At 41.8% G+C, this 23,285-nt stretch overlaps 1 protein-coding gene across 1 annotated transcript in view; it reads right to left on the reverse strand.

The window, feature by feature from the left end:
• The window catches only part of nell2a (neural EGFL like 2a), a 193,086-nt gene that overhangs the window by 153,774 nt on the left and 16,027 nt on the right, over nt 1-23,285 (reverse strand). The window contains exons 3-4 of the mRNA XM_083763854.1: nt 5,672-5,822; nt 1,745-1,918 (exon numbers count right to left, since the gene is read on the reverse strand). Of these exons, the coding sequence (XP_083619980.1) occupies nt 1,745-1,918; nt 5,672-5,822 (325 nt within the window). The remainder of the gene's footprint in view (nt 1-1,744; nt 1,919-5,671; nt 5,823-23,285) is intronic.

Here is a 23,285-nt window from a genome sequence, read left to right on the forward strand (position 1 = left end):
CGCAAGCAGAGCGCGCAAGTAATAATTTCGCCCGGTCTCTTCCGCCGTGACAGCTGTCCCGCCATTCGATGTTTATGCAGAAAAACATCAAATCTGTGCCTGTTTTGCTGGGACCAAACGACCACAAATGACCATATTTCTTACGTCATCATTTAGAGCTAGTCATACGTATACTATATACATAATCAGTAAAAAATAAAATAGCAAATTGTGCCTGATCTGCTGGGACCAGAGTACGTGGTGTGTATATGTATGACTAGCTCTCAATGATGACGTAAGAAATATGGTCATTTGTGGTCGTTTGGTCCCAGCAAACCAGGCACAGATTTGCTGTTTTCTTGCATAAACATCAAATGGCGGGACGGCTGTCACGATTTTTGGCGCAAAGTAACCACAGTATACCGCTAATCAACTTACAACTACACACTCTATATAGTATATATGTATACGTATGTCTTACGTGATCATTTAGAGCTAGTCATACGTATACTACATACATAATCAGTAAAAAATAAAATAGCAAATTGTGCCTGATCTGCTGGGACCAGAGTATGTGGTGTGTATATGTATGACTAGCTCTCAATAATGACGTAAGAAATATGGTCATTTGTGTAATCTGTCACGGTTTTTGGCGCAAAGTAACGACAGTATACCACTAATCAACTTACAACTACATACTCCATATCAGACAGATCAGGCACAATTTGCTATTGTATAACTGCTCTCAATGATGACGTAAGTAATACAACATTATGTTTCTGGGGTGTATAAAAGTAACGAAAGTGTCAAAAGGTTAACCATAAATGTTAACGTTAGTGTAGTGTGCAAACAATTAAATACAAATCCAACTACAGATTACGGAAGTATTTTAGATCATGTATATTTTAACAAATGTGAAAGTATTATTACAGAAATTGAAGTTAGAGACACATTACTCTGATCATGATTTAGTATTAATATCACTATAGTCCAACATGAAATACATTTAAAACAATTGACAATTTACAATAAGTAATACAATAATTATACGGTATAATATATTTTAATTCAGTTTATATACTTTTTTTTTCATCACATATCAATGATTTATTTTTCTTTGAAAATAAAGATAGAAACTTGAACCATACTTCATAATACTAGGTGTTTACATGCATAAAGTAGATAGGTATCAAATAGTTACACCTAATAATTAGACATTTCAAACGTTCCTTCACAGAGATATTGAGATTCCACCGTTTACAGAATAATTATACTGTATAACATATTTTAATTCAATTTATATACCTTTTTTTTCATCACATATCAATGATTTATTTATTTTTTTAAACTAAAAAGGGATCCAGAATATATCTACATCGATAAAACTGTATTTCTTATATAGATAGAAACTTGAACCATACTTAATAATACTAGGTGTTTATATGCATAAAGTAGGTAGGTAACAAATAGTTACACCTACAACGGTCAAAAGTACTTGCGCGCTCTGCTTGCGCACTAGTTGGCCATTTATGGCCTACTAGTGTGCAACAAGCAAGTATGCACTCGACAGAGTGCAGTTCTAGTTGAATTTGTGTTTAATTCATAATTTTCTTTTTCCTTTTTTTGGGAATGTTTTCTTTTTTTATGTTTTGAAATTAAAAACAAAATGTAGGAAGCACCCATAATAATGTGCCCGCGACCCACAAATGGGTCCCCGAGACTCCCGACCTGAGTGTTTGGGAGCCAGTGGCGTAAAACGCAGTACCTGTTGCAGTCCACGTGCAGTATGACGTGGGAGGCGCTGACCGCCACGGACACCTTGTGCCACTGTCCGTCGGCCAGGCTGTACGGGAACACCTCGGTGTGGGCCTGCTGGCCCTTGGTGCGGTAGTGCAGACGCACCTCACTGCGCTGCCCGCTGCTCTCCAGCTCCAGGAACCTGCAGGAGGGGACAGACATACATTTATAATGTACCAACCAACGCCATACATACGCAATATATTGTACAGAAGGGGTCTTCTGACAGGGGGGTCTGCCGGGACCCCTATAGGCAAACTTGAACCCTAGCATCCCTATTCTGAGAGTGGAACATTAGCCGGCCTTGTAAAATCGGCTATTATCGACAGAAAGGTTTGATGCAGAATGGGGAATAAAAGAGCAGACCAAATACAGAGCCAGCATTCAAGTTTACTAAATATTAAAGTGTTTAATGGTTAACTCTATGGAAGAAATACACATCAACATGAATCCGACATATTAATAGAAAAGATAATACGTTGGGTTTTTTTCCACAACAGATGATAGTGCTGCCCAACAAATCTATTAAGCTATCTCTTTCAGCTAAGGGGTCCTTGGCATTTAAAATATTGAAGACCACTGTTGTATGCTAAATCACTTTTTCAGTTTAACTTACGCCATTCTGTGTTGAACAAGAGGAACGTGCAACAATGGGTGTGTCTACAAGCTCACAACTGCAAGCTTGTACATCTGCTAGGTTTGAAAAATATAAATGTTTGGATTTTTTCTTTTACATAAATCTTCTCTTCTGTGGGTCCCTGGCACACATTCAACATCAATGTGGGGGGTCCTTGACTTCAACAAGTTTGAGAACCACTGCATTAAAGCATTTGTATTGTGTGAAGCCAGAATTATACTTTGAAGGAGCATAAATCAGGCTTAAGAGAATCCTTGTCTCTCCACACCATTGAGATTCAGCTCAAGGAGCGACGCTAATGGAAAGAGCTGCCAATACAGTCACCAGCGCTGCATTTAAAGAAGACTTAAATCAGCCATTTGCTTGAAACATTATTCAAAAGGAGAAGAAAAAAAAACAGACAGTGACATTAAGGCTGTCCCCAAACATTCAAGGTTCGAATGTTCGCTCGTTAGGGTTGGCACTCGAATCTTAATTAATGGGTTTGAACCATTCGTTTTTTTTATAAAAATAAATATTATAATTTCTTTCCCTTTTTTATTAACTCGAAAATATATCTCGGCGAGAATGTGATATGAGCATGTAAAAAAAAGTAAGTTTCTAGTGCATTCCTGTCAGAAGTTATGTCTCCTTGTTGTGCTGTCCCTCTCCAAAATGCACGAGAGAGTTGATATGTGTGTGAGGAGCTGGTCACAGATAGAGGGAAAGTGTTATATTAGGCCAATTATTTATGCTATATATATTATTATTGTGTCACAGTCTCACAGTCACAGACGTTGCGCAGCAGCGCGCACAGGCATGCTGGGGGGGGGGAGAGAGAGAGAGAGAGAGAAGAGAGAGAGAGACAGTGACTGCGTGTTAAAAAACAAATATTCTCATCGTTGTGTTCGGTTTGTTGTTTCACGTTATTGCTGAGTGAATGACGCTGACGCACACGGAAAAGCAACAAGGAAGCGAAAATGTCCATTGTGGGGAAAAGGAACTCGATCCACGCTGCATGCACTTCTCAGAGTGATTAGCCTACTAATGATCGACAGGTGCGGCCGCTTTGGGAGCGTGCCTGATGATGTCTGTTGGAGTCTGAGACTGACTCTATGGTGCTTGTCCAGCGCATGGAAATTATACGTTCTCACCAGACATTTATATTTTGCTAAACTGTAGGCTATATAAGCTCTGTATCTGGTTAATTGCGGGGGAGTCGAGAGACGCGCTGTGCGCTCTGATCGAGATGGTTATTTTTTTAAATTAATTAGAAACAAATGGTCCGAATGTTCACTCGGAAATTCCTGCCGAAGTTCGAGTCCTAAAATAAGGGCTAGGGTACAGCCTTAAGTGACATGCACATTTGCTTGAAACATTATTCAAAAGGGGGGGACAAGAAAAGGAAAAAAAAGACACCGACAGTCTGACACATAACTGTAATGAATGAATAAATGAATTGATTAATCTACCCCCAGCTAACCCCAATCTAATAGAGTTACTCTCCCCCATGCAGCCATGCGTAGTAGGCTATTAGGCTACAGACAGTACACACATTCATTCTAGCTGCACAAATCCACTACAGTAGCTAACACTGGCATTAAACAAATCCCAGCCTAATTTCCAAATTAAACAGTGCCGCACCACTTTCTAGTCTACGAACGACTGGGAAAGCCAGTATATTTGGGGGTGAAAGTAATTAACGCAGCTGTGAAGTCTCTTCTCAGCGCCGACTTTAATGTAGAGTAGACATATAGTACTTCAATGGGCGTGTGTGTCATTCACATCATGGCCTGGTCTGATTTTCCCTCCACCGCCTGAGCCAGGGTAATGGAGAGCATTAGCATGCTAACCGTGGCAGTCAGTGCTGTGTCTCATTACTTCTCCCTCCACGATTACGGGCCCAGTGTTTGGAACGGTGACGGAGTGTTCATAATATGTTGACGAACAGGGTGATTTGCTGGTTTACTCGGTCACTGACTGATGGCGAATGAATGCGTTTAAATGTTTATCAAACAAGCCTAAGCACCATCCCAACCTCAATGTGAATATATCCCCCCACCACCCGCCACTCCCGGAAAAACATGACTTTATTTTTTTTCCCCCAGGCCTAAATAACACTAATGGGCAAAAGAAAATGTAATCTCGCTAAATTCTGTCTTTTTATAATCATGCCCACAGGAAGTTGGAATGCTCTATAGTGAAATCCTCAGTGTTAAAGGTGCAACCATAGAGTATTAAAAGGATAGAGACTGAACTGGCACGAAGCTCCGCCCCCTCCGCTATTCATGTCAGTGGAAGTTGCTCAGTGGCGTTTTGAAGCACCCGGAAGGCTGCCGGAAGGACCGTCTATTTCCGCATTTTTTCGCTGATTCAGCATTTGGGCACCAAATTTTGGTGCCCAAATGCGGAAGTGCAGCTGGGCTTTAACATTGAGCGCTCGGTTGAACGGGGTTTCCTCGTCAAGAATCCACGGGTCCGCCTGCAGTCCTTCCTCTTACCACTAGGGCCCAGCACTTCAACATTGGGGTGCCTAGCTGGCCCCTTGGGTGCAACAGGCAAAATTCACTATGTGAAGCCACTATGTCTCATTCTGAACACCTGTTGCATAAGGTTCCTTATTTCACTATGTCTCACTCTGAACACCTGTTGCATAAGGTTCCTTATTTCACTATGTCCCACTCTGAACACCTGTTGCATAAGGTTCCTTATTTCTCAAGTAAGGCAGCAGTTATGCAGTTTGTATTACAATTTAGGCATTTAGCAGATGCTCTTAATCCAGAGCGATTTACAGTAAGCAAGGACAACACAAGGCAATGCATCAAATACAAGGTAAACCGAGAACCTAGCATCAGTCTAAAATCGCTAGTAAACAAATAAAAAATAAATCTCTACATTGAAGCTATATACACAATAGGATGCCAGGTCTGTGTTGTCTGAATTACACTTAAAAACTTTGCATAAGCCGGCAAGGTCGTCAAGGCTAGGTCAAGTGCAACGGTAAGTGCTAAACAGGCTAATTCTGAAGTCTTCAGATTACAGTGGAAGATTGAGAGTGATTCTGCACTGAGGAGTTCATTCAACAGTTTGGGAGCCAGAAGGAAGACGAGTCTGGGATGTGTAGAGCGTAGAGGATGTGTAGAGATGTTTTAAGGAAGGTGCTTCCCTGTGGTATCATAACATGCTGCCTCAGAGCGTTTGTTTAGGGGAAAAGTACCTTTCGCAACAAAATTTAAAGTATTATGGATAATGTCAGCTTACAGAGTTGTTCATTCCTACCTGTGTTCAGCGTGGTGGATGGAGAGGATGACCCCCGAGTTGAGGTGCTCCTGCTTGAGGGTCACCAGCACGGTGAATTCACTCTTTCCTCTCAGTTTGTGGACCATGCGCTCTGACGCCCGTGCTGAGGCCTTCACCTCCCTGGACGAACCTAGGAGGACAGGAGTGTTGTTTTTGTCAGTACATTTTGATTTGAGTTTTAGTCATATCTGTCTTTTGAAGTCACCTTTTAGTCACCTGGAATGTTTTAGTGTTAGTCCAGTTTTAGTCGACTAAATGTCATACGATTTTAGTCGACTAAATGTACAGTTGATTTAGTTGACAAAAATGTGTTTTGACAAGCCTTGATGTCGTTGTAATGGCAGATTTTACACTTTGTTTGTATGCTGAAAATAGCAGATCTACAAGCTCACAATGCGTCATGCTGCACCGTGTTGTGAGCTTGTAGATCTGCTATTTTCAGCATGCAACCTAGCATAAAACTGGATCTCTTGTCCACTAGTCCTTCCTTAGCATTTTAGTCTAGTTTTTATTTGTTGACGAAATTGTCAAAATCGAAAAAAGGTAGTCCACGAAAGAATTTCGTCTTAGTCGACGAAAACAACACTGGGAAGCACAGCTACTTAAACCATACAATCTAGAGTTGACAGATTCGGCGAGAGAAACACGCACATGCGTGCGCACACACGCACATTTTAAAGTAGCCAATCTACAACCTCAAGTTTCTTACTGGAAACTTTTGGCAACAAGCGAGCCCCTCTAACCTTTGGGCCACCAATGCCCCTGCATCGAAAGTGACACCCCTCCCCCCCCCCCCCCCCCCCCAAAGGACCCCTTTGAGAACCAGCTTTAGGCAAGGCCTGACAGTAGGTAAGTAAATGAGTTTCACTGCATTTTTGAGGGGCGCCAGCCCCTCCTATAAACAGCTATAGTGTAGATATAGTTGTAGACCCACGTCCGTATATATATATGTACGTCGACGCTAGGTGGCGTCATATCCCAAGTCTGTATATATACGTACCCCAACGTAGACTGTCTATATAATGGTTGATGCATGCCTACGGAAGCCTTTAACATTGGTCAGGTTCACATAGCAACGCCCCACCATTCCAACTATGGAATTGCATATTCACAGTGCAAAGCAGTTGAAAGGAGGATTTTCAAACCGCCATAAGTTGGATTCTAGGATCACTGTCCTTGGTGGATTTTCTGCCATCCACATGTCGGATTTAATTTGTGCCTTTGTACTGCGACGCTGCCGCCATGTGAAAGCTTCTGACGAGAGGTAAAGAGTGTGTGCTTGTTCCAATGATACTAGAGTGTGTGGGGGGCAGGCAAAATCTGACGTTTTAAAGTGAACGCCTATGCTGGCCCCTGGAACTGGGGTTTATGCTAACCGCTAGCGGTAGAGATAGAGTTAACACAAACATTAAATGCCATTGATAATAATGGAGAATTAATTTCATGTGTCTGATAAAACGGCTGTCGGTATGTCGGTGGAAACCAATAAGGAATCACCATTCTTAGTGACGTAACTAAGGTATGTTTCAAGGTTGGCATAATTGATTAGAGCGCCCCTCACTTCACACAGGTGTGATTTTTGAAACTCTAAAGTGAAAGGCGTATTTCACTTATATAAATAAAGCTCAGCTACTGCGGTTGACACAAGAATTTTCGAACAGGTCATATTTGAAGTCAGTTTTCTGCAAGAGTATATGTATTTTGAATACATATGAAGATTTGACAAAAACTCCTATCAAAATAAAGTGATTTTTACGCCACTCAACCATGATAAATGCCAGCTGTGTGTACACAGTGATGTATAAACATTTACAATTCACTTCAAGCACAATATCTGTTTCCTGCTGTCTGTCAATGAATGACATAAGCTATTGTGGATGCAGGAATCCGTGACTTGAATATACCAAGAGTAACACTTTATTAAGAATAAACTCTTTGGTGTACATCAATGCTGCGTGCGCTGCTTGCGTGCGGTATCGCATGTGTGTGTGTATAGCACGTAGCAACACAATGCTGCGTCGTAGCAACACGCATCAATGCTGCATGCGTGCATGAACGCGGTGCGTGTGTGTGTGCATGACCGCGGTATGTGCACACGTGCGCGTGCACGTTCAAGTGACACTGTTGAGAAACCTTGAAATTCATGCACAGACTAGAGTACTTAACCAAAAATGTAAAATGACACAGATGCTTTCCTGGTTCTAATGTTTTACAACCTGAGGCAAATTTTACAAATACCTTACAGTACAGTAACTATAACAATAAATGTGTAGTTGCACCACTCAGTTCACACGGGTGTGATTTTTTTAATAGAATAAATGCCTCCTCCAAAACCGTTTGAGATCATCTTATAGACACCATCACACCACAGCTTGTTGTTATACCAAATACAGTATGAAATGTAGTGGAAGTGCCCGCAACACAGAAAAATAACAGAAGTCTCAACACGGCTCAACAATATAATGACACTGAGAAAACAGCCAGCACAACGCTGAGTAAGACGTGTTAGGTTGAAACATGTCCGTTGCTCTGTACGTGGAGAGGTAAATAAAACTATACGTGAAGGACATTCATGGTGTGTTGGGTTGGCTCCGTTTTCTCAGTTTCGCCAACTATTTACACTGGGAGCTTGATCTAGAAGCAGAGCTTCTAGAAGCAGTGGTTCTCAAACTTTTTCATGTCAAGGACCCCCAAATTGACACTCATTAGCCGAGCTGCGGATCCCAATTAGAAAATATACACCAAGAGAAGTTTTTACGGCTCTAGCAGTTTAATTTCAAGGACTCCAGGTTTGACCTGAATTAGGCAACGGTCCCCCATTTAATGGCATTTCTATCTCTGGGACTCCAATGTATATTGTACAATCAAAGTTAATTTAACTTAATTTAACAAATGTACTCTTCAGGGTCTATTTGGTTCCATCTGCACACAGACCCATACGGGTCCATTTGGTTCCTAATTATCATTTAGCTGGGGGCCCCCTGGAACTCTATCAAGGACCCCTAGGGGTTCCCCGTACCCCACATTGGGAACCACTGTTCTAGAAAGTGTTATTATGAGAGAGAGGGAGTTGGCATGGCGGGGTGGACATTTTCTGTGTCACTGGCTTCCCGCTCTGCCAGCATGTTTCTCCCCTTTCTCCTCCCTGAGCCTGCGTCCATGCTTCTTTAATGGAAGCATCAATAAATGATGACGTTTCTCACAAGCGATTACATCAAAGAGCTCACTTCCCAGCTAGAAGACGCCATGGCCAGTGTTGCCATATTTGGAGACATGAAACAAGCGGCCATACAGACAAGACCAGCTCCTAAAGAAGTGACTAATAGTTCTGCTGCAGAACTATTAGTCACTTTTTTAGCGCGCACACACACACACACACACACACACACACACACACACACACACAAACACACACACACACACACAGCATCAAAATTCTGACATACAGTATATCAGATATTTTGAAAATAGCAGATCTACAAGCTCACATTGTGTCGCGATACGTGTTGTGAGCTTGTAGATCTGCTATTTTCACAAACAAATCTTGAAAGTGAATTTTGAAACATTTTAACAAAACATGTGTTGTATAAATAAATAATGTGGGGGTCCATAACATGAAAATGTTTGCGAATAAATGGTGCATTTATATAGCGCCTCATACACTGATTGCGGCGGAAACCATGCAAGGCACCAACCAGCACATCAGGAGCAATTATGGGTTCAATATCTTGCTCAAGGACACTTCGACACCAACTCTAGCCCCCTTTCTGAAACCAGCTCCTCGCCACTCGCTCTACACACTTGCCCTCGATATGCGCGTTCACGCGAGGCTGCGCCATATTAAGTGTCGTCCGAAACCAAGCAGCCTTGAGTGGAAGTGGCTTATAAAGCCCTCAAGAGCGAGTCTGTGCCGATCTAGACTCGATTGCCTTGTGCAGCCCTGCTTTCTGTCCGCATGGTAACCGCGACCTACAAATGGAAGTACCACTACAAATAAATGATAAATAAACTCCTCCTAAACAATCTTCATCTGATGCAGAATAGACAACGCTCCAACTGATGTTCACAAGGGCTCTTTATTTACCCCACCGTGAAAAACTATAAATGAAACCACACAAACAAAACAACTTTTAACACAATGATTTATAAACACCATGGATGTATATGTCATTTTTGACAGTCATGCTGTATTTCCTTTTTCCATATTAATGAAATCCACATGTCACACAAACATACACGATGCAATGCAATATAACTGTACAAACAAAATAACAGGTAACACAATTGCATGATGGTAACCATGGCAACGAATGGTGTCTGTTTCCTGTTTCTTCACAAGGAGGGTGAGTGTATCTCCAAACAGTTTTTTATACCCAGCACCCTAATCAAGGGAACTTGATTCAGCTGGAGGGGCACTTTCTGACGAGGGAACCTCCCGAGAGCACTTCAAGTCAAGGGACTGGTTTCAGAAAGGGCCCAGGGGAGCCCGGGTTCAAACTGGCAATATTGTGGTTACCATCCAATTCTGTAGCCTACCCAAAGGTAAAACGCACCCGCCGCCTATGATCTCTCTCTCTCCCTCCGTATCTCTCTATATCTCTCTCTCTCTCTCTCCCTCTCCCTCTCCCTCTCCCTCTCCCTCTCCCTCTCCCTCTCTCCCTCTCTCTCTCTCATATAATAATAATATAGTCCTGAAAGTCCTCACCTTGGCTTGGACATTGGCCTATAGAAGCTGCTTTAAAAGTACCAGCGAAAACAACTTATTTTATTCCGCGCTGCGGCGGGGGACGGGGGGTGCGGGGAGGCGGGGCTGCGGGGGGGGGGGGACGGGCCCCCTTGAGGATTGATCAAACTCTTCGGCTCTGCTTCTGATGACTGATTTCACCATCTGAATCAGTTTCATTAGGCCTATTTTTACAATCAGAGCCAGTCCTGTGTCTGAGCATGTCACTGTGACCTTCCACAGCACTCACCAGCTGCCTCTGATCTGCAATCAAGGCAGTGCTATATAAACCTCAGTTTCAGTCTAGTCTTTGCCAGATTGTCTTGTACTCTCCAGCTCTCAAGTTAGTGTAGTTGAAGCCTTGTGTTTTTGTGATTGAGTTTTACCATTGTCTGACTTCTGCTTGTACTTAGAGAAAGATTTTTGCCAAGCCCTTGCCTGCACCTCTGCACATCCCTGCCCACTGTTTTTGCTTTTGCCTGCTCCTTGTCTGCTTTGATGTTTAGAAATTAAAATCCACTTGTGCCTCCTTTTCAAAGTGCCTGACAATACTTGCTCACTAGGATAAAAATGAGTGCTTTCAGTGACCAAATCTGTGCCATTTGCAAATTGTAAGATGGAAGTGATTTAGTTGAGATTCATCAGAAAGGTGCTGATGGGATCAATAAAGCTAGTGTTGAAAGAGGTGACACTGTTGCTGTGACCGCTGGTAATAAAGTGCATTCAAAATGCCGCCAAAAATACACAAATGTTAAAAACATTTATCTTCATTCACAGAGGAAACAGAGCAATGAAACAAATACCAATAATAAAAGGGTTGGTACTAGGTCTGAAGCTTCATACAATAGCAAAACTGATTGCCTTTTTTGCAGCACAAATATTGAAGGAAGTGCCGATTACTGTTCTGTGCTAACAGACACCTTTACAGGGTCTATATTGAAAATCTGTGATAAACGAAATGACGAGTGGTCATTCAAAGTCAAAGGCAGAATCAAATACTATAATAGTGATCTACATGCTTCAGACTGCGTCTATCATAACATTTGTAGCACAAATTTCCGGAGTGGCCGTGATGTGCCCATGCAATTTCAGCCTGATTGTGAGCGAAAGCGGAGGAAGTCTGGAAGGCCAAAGAATGAGGACCACGAACAAGCCTTCTCAAAAAAAGTAATGATGACGGACAGCTGACTGTTTCTGACCTTAATCGTAAAATGCAAGAGTATTTGTCTAAGGCTGATTCCGTCCCATATGGTAATCAATACCTAAAAACACTTCTGATGCAAAGGTACACAAATGGCATATTTATTGCAGAAAGGGAAGGGTCGGATTGTATTGTTACTCTAAAAGAGAAAACATCAGAGATCCTCCGATCCTACTTCAACAGCAGAACACAAACAGGTGATGAAGAGTTTGAGAAGAGACGCTTACTTGAAACAGCTGCAAAACTCATAAAATGTGACATTAAGAATATTGTGCCTCATGTTAATGAGTACCCATCTACAGAGTCACTCAAACTCCAGAACGCCCTTGATTATGTTCCAGAATCACTCCGCGTTGTGTTAAATGCTTTATTTGTTGGGAAAGAGACAGATCAGAAAGTTGCTAGCATTGGCCATGCAATGGCCATGAAATGTGTTCTCAGATGATGTTCATCCATGCTGTGACTGGCTGTGACACGACTTCTCGGATCTTTGGGGTTGGCAAAAAGACTGCTTTTCAGAAGCTTGTAAAAGGTGATCCTGTCCTTCAATCTTGTGCAAATGCTTTTACTGTCCCAAACCAGACCACAGACGTGATCGATGACCTTGGATGCCAAGTAATGGCTGTCCTCTTTGGTGGAAAGTGCACAGATTCGCTCGCAACAATGCAATATAAAACTTTCAGCAAGAAAGTTGTCTCAGCTTCATCAACTGTAACGCCTGAACGTCTGCCACCAACTGAATCTGCTACCAAATTTCACTGTCGTAGAGCATACTACCAGATCATGATCTGGATGGGAACAGAAGATGGTATGGATGCCCTGAACTGGGGGTGGCACCTTCAGGACAATAGATTTGTCCCACTCATGTCAACAATGAATGTTGCTCCAGACAGTCTCTTGAAGGTCATTCATTGTAACTGTTCCACAGCTTGCAGGACACTCCGCTGCTCATGCAGAAAATATGGACTACCTTGTACTACTGTCTGTGGACCATGTCAACTTCAGGAATGTGACAATCCACATAACAAGTTTCTTCCAGAGGAGCTTGGGGAGGATGATGACTAAAGACCAACAACAGAACCACCTTTTTTGGTTGAATAGTAACCAACTTTAAGGTATAACCAATTTAAGCTCCAGGCAGCCATTTTTTAAATAACGCCTAGATATTTTTGTATGATCATAAGCATGTCTAGAGGTACCATAATCAAGTGAAAAATCATTTGTGTATTTCTTTTTCTATTGATATATAGCCATTTTAAGCTTTTCGTGCTTTTTAAGCATTTTAAGCTGCCATTTTGAACGCCATCTTGTAAATGACGCCTTTCCGGAAGGTATATTTTCCTAATCTTTTAGTATGTCCTTAAGCATGCCCAGAGGTACCAGAATCAGTTGAAAAATCCTTTTAAACATTTTCTCCACTTGAGATATAGCCATTTTAAGCTCCCCGCAGCCATTTTGGACGCCATCTTGAAAATGGCGGCTTTCTGGGAGGTTGATTTTGGTAAACTTTTGTATGTTATTTAGCATGCCCAATACTACCAAAATCCATTGAAAAACCTTTTGTTGCAATTTTTTTGGGGTCAAACCATATATTGACTCACCTATTAGTAAACAAAAGGTGCACAGGGCAGATATGACATAACTTACACCATTAAACATATATGCTATTTCCACAATTTTTGGAAATGTTTGAAAATAGTATATGAACATTTTTCAACATGGAAATGATTATGACAATTATACAATATGATCTCAAATAATTGCGTAATGGGCGATTGGGACAGGACAGCATGGACATGGCTTATAGGTGGGACAGAAGGTCCGTGACAGCAACATTACATGAGTACTCTGCCCAGTGATAATCTGCTGCCACCGACAGAAAAACCAGGTGAATAATTCACTCTGACCATTTTTCATAATAATGTAGGGCATTGCTGGACATTATTTATGCCTAGGTGTGTTTGGGTGCGTGTCACATTATAATAATTACACCTGTGGTGGGGTTTTTCGTGTAGTTTCTGATCATTGCACACAAGACTTAAACTACAAGGATTAATTCTGCGTTCTTTTCAAGACTAACCAAACCAGGTCCTGTGTAGAATAGATGTCACTACAGGCCTGGCCCTGGCACTGAGGTATAACTAGGGCTGTCCTAGTGCAGGGGTTCTAATCCCGTGGGTCGTGACCCCTCTGGGGGTCGCCAATTTATTTTTTGCAACTGAATGGCTGGAAAATGGAAATTAAGAGTATGTCGTGCATGCATATACTTTCCTTTAATGATTATATCTGGTTTCAGTATTCATTTGTGATATATTTTCTCTATATTATTAAAGGGTAAGACCACTTTTTTAGAGGTTTGGGTTGTTTTCTTGACTTATTATGGGCAAACTATTACATTCCATGAGTTATTTCGCTCTGTTGTGTTGTTTATTAGCAATTTAAAGATGGAGTGCCGTGATTTTTTTCCACACTTAAACATGATCATCAGGTGTATTTAGGTGTATATGAGGTATAATTTTTTCAAAAAAGTGTACAGTATTTGTTAAAATGATGGTTTTATGTGGACACACCCACCAGTGCATTAGGTATGCGTGAGTTTAACCTTAGCACAACGCACCTTATCCAGCCCCCCGCCTCCTACTTTAAAACCACCCACCTGTCATAGTCCCTCCCCCTTCTTACAAAAGGACTGCCCATGGCTCCGCCCATGTGTTTACAAATATAAAATGGCAGAGGGAGGACAGATTGGTGAGATTCAGCCATATATGTTTGAACCAGATTCTGGTTCAGATGAAGAGGATCAAGTACAACTGGTCCACCACAACCGCCAAAATGTGGACCCATCTGAATGGTAAGAAATGTTAACAGCTAACAATGTTAAACCTCATTATATAGATGTTTGATAAAGCTGGATCCGCTTTCATCAATTCTGGCAATGGATACTACTAATGCCATTCCTTTGTCCATAAAGGTGTTCATGTGGTCACTGCCAAGCCATGGGGACAGAAGAGGAGAACATATGTTGTCAGGAGATACTGTACCACAGGTATTATTTACTGGTTCCTGTTTGTAAAAGGACAATTTGTCACAGGTCTGCATGATGCATCTTGTCCTAGAGATGATGCACTGCATAATATACACAATGTTATAGAATAGGATTAAAATATGGTCTTCACTGTCTTCCCTAAATGTATGAAGGTTATGGCTAAATTGAACCAGCTACTATTACCTCCAAGGTGCATGTCCCTACACCCTGGGTTGGAGCCGGTATGCCTCAACCCATTTTCTATAGAAAATGCCCTCCAGGTGTACAGGGCATTCAATGTACCCCTTGATGATGTAAAAGGAATGAGAAGGTAAGAATCACACAGAATATTTATTTATTTATATTTTATTGATGCCCATGGGAGGATGATACCTAATCATAACAGCAACAGCAGTGACTATGAAAAACAAAAACAAATCAAAACAAACTGTCAAAAACAAACAGACATCTAGTGCCCATGCAGACTTTCTTACCCCTACCTAATCCTGGTTTGCTATCTAACAGGCAACCGTTTTCCCCAGGCGCTGCAGGTATTTGGCATACAGGTGCTTCACAAGCTGGATCTATGGGTATTTGGGAGAGGGAAACCGTAAGGTCGCCCCATCATGTGTGGCCTGCCGGGTCCGGGCTGCATACCCTGATGACGACGGGGAGTATGTGGGATTCAGACCCTACCTCGGCTGAACCTTGACACCACTCCTGTCGAGGTAATAGTGTCCTGGTCTGGCCTGTCGTATGTGGAATTCAGGGGGGGTGGGATGCGCAGCTCAAGCAGCTTGGCTGTAAATGTTCTTGGGTCCTTCACTACCTCATCAAAAATAATCGCCATTAGGTTTTGGACATATTCTGTAAACATATACAACACCTGTTTAGTTATTTACACTTCTAGCACATTCCCTCTGAAACTTTTGTTATGTACAACCAATACATATTTGGACAGACTTACTCAATGTTGGCCATTCTTCTTTGTTGGTCTTATAGAGTATTTCCCCTTCTTGAATTTTGGGTACCAGATCTGGTATTGCGCTTCACCGTTACTCAGTAGTGGTTCTCGTCTCTTGTTTTCATTCTGGTGCATGGCTGCAAGGTACAGCCTGGAAGGAAAAATAAAATGTTCAAACATTTTATATTGTACCTACAATAAGTGATTGCACTACTTCATTACCATACCTGCACAGCATCCCTCTGAATCCAAACACCACATTTTTGGGTGCGAATCTCAAAATGAGGGAATGAAATCCCTCTGATGGAGAGGGCTCAGCCTAGCCACATCCTTCAGAAGTCTTTTATTTTGGATGATGTCCCTCAGTTTTGCTGATGGTTTAGTTCCTTGAAAGCAAAGGAATAAAACAATATATAATCATTTTAGAATGTATATCCTACATATGCTTGCCTTCATAATAATACAAAAAATTAAACCTACCAGATTTCAACCACTTCTTTGAGCGTCTTTTTATTCGCTGGTGCAAACATTTAGGGAAGAGGATGTTTCCATGTTTGTGTTTGTTGTGGATGTGGTTCAGTAGAGAAGTCCACTTTGCAATTGTGACATCACCAGAAGGAGATTGATGGGTTGACCAGTACAGGTGGTTGACAACACTTTGTTGCCATTTCTGGATCATCTCGCACCCCTTCTCCTTCCCTAGTTTCTCCACCTTCCGTGAGACAGCTGGGAATAGAGCGGAATGAAATAGAATAACATGTTTTATAATATGTGTAGTAGAGTAAGTAGTAAGTATAAGCAATACGTTTATTTTTATCATATTGATATACCTTTTGCAACATGCCACACGTCATAGTAGTGTGTAATTTCCGACTTCTTCTCTCTCAGGTATTTATTGACCTGTAAGTGTCTGTCCGTGATGAAGGTGTGGATCTTGACACCAGAGTCCTCGATACATTTCAGGCTGCGGACCAGGCCCTCCAACTCCATGTTGTTCGAATGGCGGACTTCATTAATCTGGGAAGACAATAATTGTATCCACCTTGTTACTGTAATTACATACAACACAATATGCAATCATGTATTTCACCAGCTGAATAAAATCTCACCTGCACCAGCTGAACATCGATGACATTGCCATTTTCTATGTCCATGACTGTGTACGACCCATACTTGGCATTGTGTCCTGGACTGTCCGCCCTCATGTCCCCTCCCAGGGTGACACCATTCTTTGCTTTCATTATTAGCAGAAGGCCAGTCTGCATGTTCTTCCATGTTGAATAAATACACGGGTCCAGGTAGTTACGTACATGCCTGTGGTATGTGGTTTTACCAATGGTCTTTAGCTTGAGAGCAGTCAGGATGGATTTAATATTGAGAAATTTGAGAAACATTGAGAATGAGAACCCTGAGATGTCCTGGAGATTTACATACGTACAGTAAATGTGTTAACCACCTTGTTCACGTGCGTAAAAGACGAGCCTGTGAATGAAATGGCAGCAGACAACTGGAGATTCCCTGCTGGAGTACTCCCAATCATTGGCTGGCTGTCCAACCTGCGGTGGAATTCACATCTTGGACAGCTTTGCTGAACGGACACATATGTTCCACGCACTGTTGCATGTCTTCACCTTACAGGTGCATGCACAGACAGGACACTGATAAAAGAGACTCAGCAGACAATCTTCGTACACAAGATATTTTGGGATGTCCTTGATGTTGTACTGTGGTTGCACACTGTGCAGGGAGAAGCATATACCAGTCAAGACAGTATGCAGTTTCATTATACTTTGCAAATAAGTATCATACTTTACAGCATCCCACACAGTGAGTGAGTGCAAATAAGTATCATACTTTACAGCATCCCACACAGTGAGTGAGTGGCAAGTAAATTAGTGAGGTGAGACAGACAGACACTGACTGAGAAAGAAAGACAGGCATAAGAGACATGCAAGTGAGCAGATAACTGATATATTTTGGTGACTACAAGAACTCACATGGTAATGGGTGAGCCACCCAAACTGGACACACTTGGGCTGTATGTGACATCTGTATCAATTGGGTTGTATGATGTCTGTAGTATAGCCTGCTGAATCTAGACAAGGAGCTACAAGACATGCCCTCTTCATTGGTGGGGGGCCATCATCTGTAGGGGCGGCCGTAGCCACTCCAACTGATTTATTGGTGAATTTCACCTGGAGACCTACATTAGACATGAAAATGATGTGTCAACACTTTATGATCAGAATGGAAGAATAGATGTGTATATAATTATTGCAGAGATAGCTGCACACCTTTGCTTCTCATGCATTTCCCTGCAAGTTCCCTCTGACAGCTGGGTACCCATAGTCCTTACAGCCCGTCTAGTTGTCTGGACACCGACTGTACAGCAACACTGCTCTGGACAGACAGGTAATTCCTAAATAGGAATAGGGATTAGTTGCAATTGGTATAATTGTGTGCAAAACAATGACTACGGTATATCCATTACAGGGGCATCATTCTTATAGCACCACTGCACAGTGCACACATTTTACTACAATATGTGTATTCCTTCAACCTGACATTCCCATTTAACTAGGCTATGTATCTTTTCATAACCTACATCCCCTTACTTGGAAATATGAATGTAAGCTACATATTGCTCTCATATTAATGTGCATTAGAGCCAACTTTATAACAGATCAAACAGATAATAATAATTATTATTATTATTGACAGTCACTTTATGTTATGTAGATGTAGCTATCCTAGCTCTGACCCTGGCTGATATGTCTCCAATTGGTCCCACCCACGTCAGTAGGTTGTGACGGTTTAATGTCAAATTATTAGTCTGAACATCGTATGAAAAATCTAAAGGCAGTCACGGTAATCTACATGTGTCTGTTGTCCAGACGGGCTGAAAAAACACATCGACGGGCTGAAACAACCGGTTAAAACGTTTAGTTATTTGGCAAACTGCGTTGAATTAACATAGAGGCTGGTCCCCGATCAAACACCTCCATGGTAAACGCGGCGATGCGTCATTGCGCCGCATGCACGTTCACAACCAGGACCGCCTGTGCACGTTGGATTCAACACATAGCGGCATAACAACCCGTTTAAAAAGTGTTCTTCAACGCATTAATTCATTTCTTCACTCCGTCGTAACAATGCAGACATCTGTAGGTTACCGCGACTACCATTACAGTTTCGATACGATGTTCAGAAGTGATCTTAAGAGAAGAGAAACTAAATCTCGCAACGAAAGCGTGGGAGGTGTCAGACACAAGGCGATACTGCAGTCAAACCGAAACATGTTCAATTTTATTTGGCCAGAGAGATGTTTAACTTACTGGTAATACTCCAGAGGTGCTGCTGCTTTCTGGATCCCTGTTGTAAGTTGGTGAAGCAGTCATTAGCAGTCATTAGTGAAATGTGAACTACACACGCGAAGTCTCGAAGAGATTGTTAAGGGAATCACCCTGTCTTTATAAATACAATTAAGCCATTGATCACGCCTGCTGTCAGATGGTAATGTGTGAAATTACTTTTTGACAGCTGTCACACAGTTTGGTACAGAGCACCCTGCTACCGCCATGTTCAAATGCACATGTGTATGTGGCCAGCTCCGCCCACAGAGGTTGGCATATTTAAAAAAAAATGATAATGATGAGGAGGTGCGTCGTTGTGTACATTGTTTGTACGTCACACTATCCGTGTTTATTTCATTGGGCCGTTTGCCCGTCAAGGGTTCAGCCTCCAGGAAGAAACCCTAAATACAAAGTTATTACACCATTGCTCATAAAAACGTCTCCAGGGTGTTCTAATGAAGTACTGTCACCTCATAGACACATGAAAAGCTGGAAAAATACAAAAATTGTGGCACTCCATCTTTAAGAAATAGAAAATAGGGTCCATTGACTTCCATTGTAGCGGGGAAACTGCTCTCAAAGTCACTCTTTTAGCACATAAACGAACGCAAAAAAAGCTGATTCTGACAGTTTATGTTTATGACATCACTGCGGTTTTATTTTTAATAAAAACTGTCAACTTTGTCTTGTTTTGACTAATTTGTGTAGAAAGAAGATCCGGTAGGTATGCCTACGCCGACTGAACCACTGCTGTTTGGTCCGATCTGATTGGACCAAAACTCGCTGGGAGAATCAGCTGCGTGACATGAGACTAATTAATTAGAGCGACAGAAAGAGAGAGAGGAGTGTGTGTACGTGTGTGCGTCAATTTAACTAAGGTGCAGACGATCAGAAATCAGCAGAGTGATCGACGTTTGCGCATGCCGAATTGAAGTGGACTCGTTCCCAGACTTTTTTTTTTTTATCCCTGAAAATAAAAACCTACAAATAGCCTTCTAAATCCTGACAGTTTTCTGAAAAACCCATGTTTCTATGTCGGTAGTTCTCAAACATTTTCATGTCAAGAACCCCTAGAATTATATGTAATTGGCCGCCGACCCCCATCTGAAAATATGTAGTTCCAGGGAGTTCCAGAAGCAAAGATTTGAGTTAAAAACGTTCACTCTGAAAGAATATATTCAACGATGTGAGGCACATTTTCATGATTGATCAAAAATAGCAGATCTACAAGCTCGTAGCGCGACACTCGGTGCCGCGCTGAGCTTGTAGATCTGCTATTTTTCAATAGCTAAAATGGGTTAAATTAAAAGATTTGAGAACCGCTGATCTCAGGAATAAAAAATTCCATTCATAATTGTTATTAATCATAAAAGGTGCAACTGTTATAAGAATCTCTCAAGAACAGATTTCGAGCTGTGCTACTGGATCTGTCAGCATGGGCATTCAGAATGTGTATACATTGGGGATTAGTGGAATTATGAATACATAAGTGCTCCACCGGAAGAGGAGGCCTTATAAGGGCGGGCCAACATCCTGTTATCTGTTCCCAGATTGGTAAAATAATAATGTACTGTAAATAGTACAGTATAAGAGTATAAAACAGTAGTGCAACATCAACTTAAGCATTCAAAATAATCAATGACTGTAAATGACATCATCATGTGATAAATGATAATGGTATCGGAATGTCATAGACTGATGCCAGCATTTTAGGCAGCTTCTCTGATACTGGTGTAGGGCATAAACTCTCACGTGATGTCCCAACATTTTGTTCAGAAACAGTGTTGTTTTGGGCATTTTAGTTTTAGACAGTCTTTTGAATAATTTTCATTTGGTCTTAGTAACATTTTATTCACCTGGAATGTTTTAGTGTTTTAGTAGTCAACTAAATATCCTAAGATTTTAGTCGACTAAATCTACAGTTGATTTAATCGACTAAAATGTATTTTGGCGGGCCTTGATGATGTCGTAATGACTGATTTTACACTTGCTGAAAATATTTTCAGCATGCAACCAAGTGTAAAATGAATTATACTGGATATCTTGTCCACTAGTCCCTTCCTAACAGTTTTAGTCTAGTGTTTTATTTGTTGATGAAATTGTCAATATATTTAGTCTTAGTTTTAGTCATCATAGCTTAGTCTTCATTTAGTTTTCATTTATTTTTCGTCAGTGAAAAAGGCTAGTCGACGAACATTTTTCTTCTTTAGTCGACAAAATCAACACTGTTCAGAAAGGTGTCATTCAGAACTTCTGATGGGCAGTCTCACAGGGACGCCCGCTAGGACACTAGTCAAGGCAAAGCATCAACACAACAATTGCACCAATAATATTCTCCTGCAACCTCCTCTAACACACACACACACACACACACACACACACACACACACACACACACACACACACACACACACACACACACACACACACACACACACACACACACACACACACACACACACACACACACACACACACACACACACACACACACACACACACACACACACACACACACACACACACACACACACGAGAGCAGTGGATGAGTCAGTGTTGTGATGAGAGGCCAGCATGGCCAAATCAATGAGGGCCTTGCTGAGGGAGCCATGGGACCATTATTATCCATTGGCAGACACATTCTCTCACTGGCCACCTGCTCCTAATGACCCCCCCCCCCCAGAACATACAGGTCTTCCAGAACATACACAGCCACCTTATCCCCTGCCATTTGCTATGCACCACAACAAGGCCGTTAAGTCATATTATATCCTCCGCGTATTCTAGAGCGGAGACAGTAGCTGAGTTGTGCTGAGGAAGAAATGATACGGTTGCTTATATCTAACCTTTATATTTTACCATCAATTATGATCAATATAATACATTATGATATTTGACAGCTTTTAAGAGCGTAGATGTCACCACTAATAGACCTAATAGATGTGGGTTTGGTACAGCCCTATCTTGTTATGGTTCAATTGTCCTTGAAGGAGCCACAGTATATATACTGCCCTGTGCTCTGGGCAGAACTATCGTACCACCCAATGAGTGTTATTGTACTTCTACCCAGTGTGGTCACTACGTAATACGGAATACGCACTGCGAGTATTGCAACACGCCGAGGGGGGGGGGGGGGGGGGGGGGCAACAAAGTGTGCCAAATAGTGCCAAGCCCGACCCTCATAATAATTTTCTCCGAGCAGTGCACCCGTGTGTGCGTCCTCGCAAACGGTGAAAGTAGCCAATCTGCATGACAAAACGCAGTGCTCTCGTCGGGAGGGGGAAGGGGGGATAACACAAAGTTATCCGAGTAGGGCAATCAAATGGTCAGCTATGTCCCTGCTTCTAATAACCATCACCACCTACAATATTGTCTGGACTCCTATTTGCCTCATCGATTGCTGATTGATCCAAAATTACACAATAGTGCTGTTAGCTATGAAGATTATAACGAGGATCATGTCGGTCGTAGGTCCCACTCAGGACTATTTTGCTCGGTAACAAGCAGTCCAGTACTGTAATCATTCATTCAAACCTTTATTTATTCTCGAAAGACATTAAGGGTACCCTCATCTGCAGTGTCGTGGAGATACGTCACAGTACAATTTCATTTCAATATCAATATTCACATCAATGATAAAACAAAACGGAAACATCAAAGATCAAATCAAAGATTTAAATTGACCGTGTGTTATAGGAGAACAGATCTTTAAATTAAGTAGTAAGTCTGCTTCTGTGTGTGTCTGCTTCTGCTTCTGTGTGAGCCTCCAGCTCAATGCCATGCCATCCACCAGCTTCAACTTTTTAATGCAGACGTACAACTTTTCGCTTAACTGAATCCCCCCTACACGTAAGTAGCCTACACGTAAGTGTTTTGAGGTTTACTGGATTTATTTCCGTTTTGCAATAATTTATACCCACTACATTATCAGGATAACTATTATTTATTATTATTATTAATATAATATTATACTTTTGACTATACCACAATTATTTGGCAGCTTTAGTTACAAGTTCATTACATTGCAGATTTAGGTTACTAGAGGTTTGACTCATAGACTGTAAAAAATATGGACAAAGCGTTCTCCGGGTCTAACATGAACGTAAAATGAAGCCTGTCAGTCCTTGTATTGTAAGTCGCCATCTTTCTAGATCCGTTTTGGCCCAGCTGGCCATTGGCTGGCCCAGACAACGAGGCGGGACTTCCCCCCTTCTTCTCCGTTGGTTTTTATTTTGACTCGAGTGGGAGGGGAATCCCGATCATAGACTGTAACGGTAGCCACGCGCCCACGCCCCTCAGAACATACGCGAGTCAACGCGACTTTATG

Source organism: Protomyctophum parallelum (genome assembly GCF_964188405.1).
Source record: "Protomyctophum parallelum genome assembly, chromosome: 4".
NCBI lineage: Eukaryota > Metazoa > Chordata > Actinopteri > Myctophiformes > Myctophidae > Protomyctophum > Protomyctophum parallelum.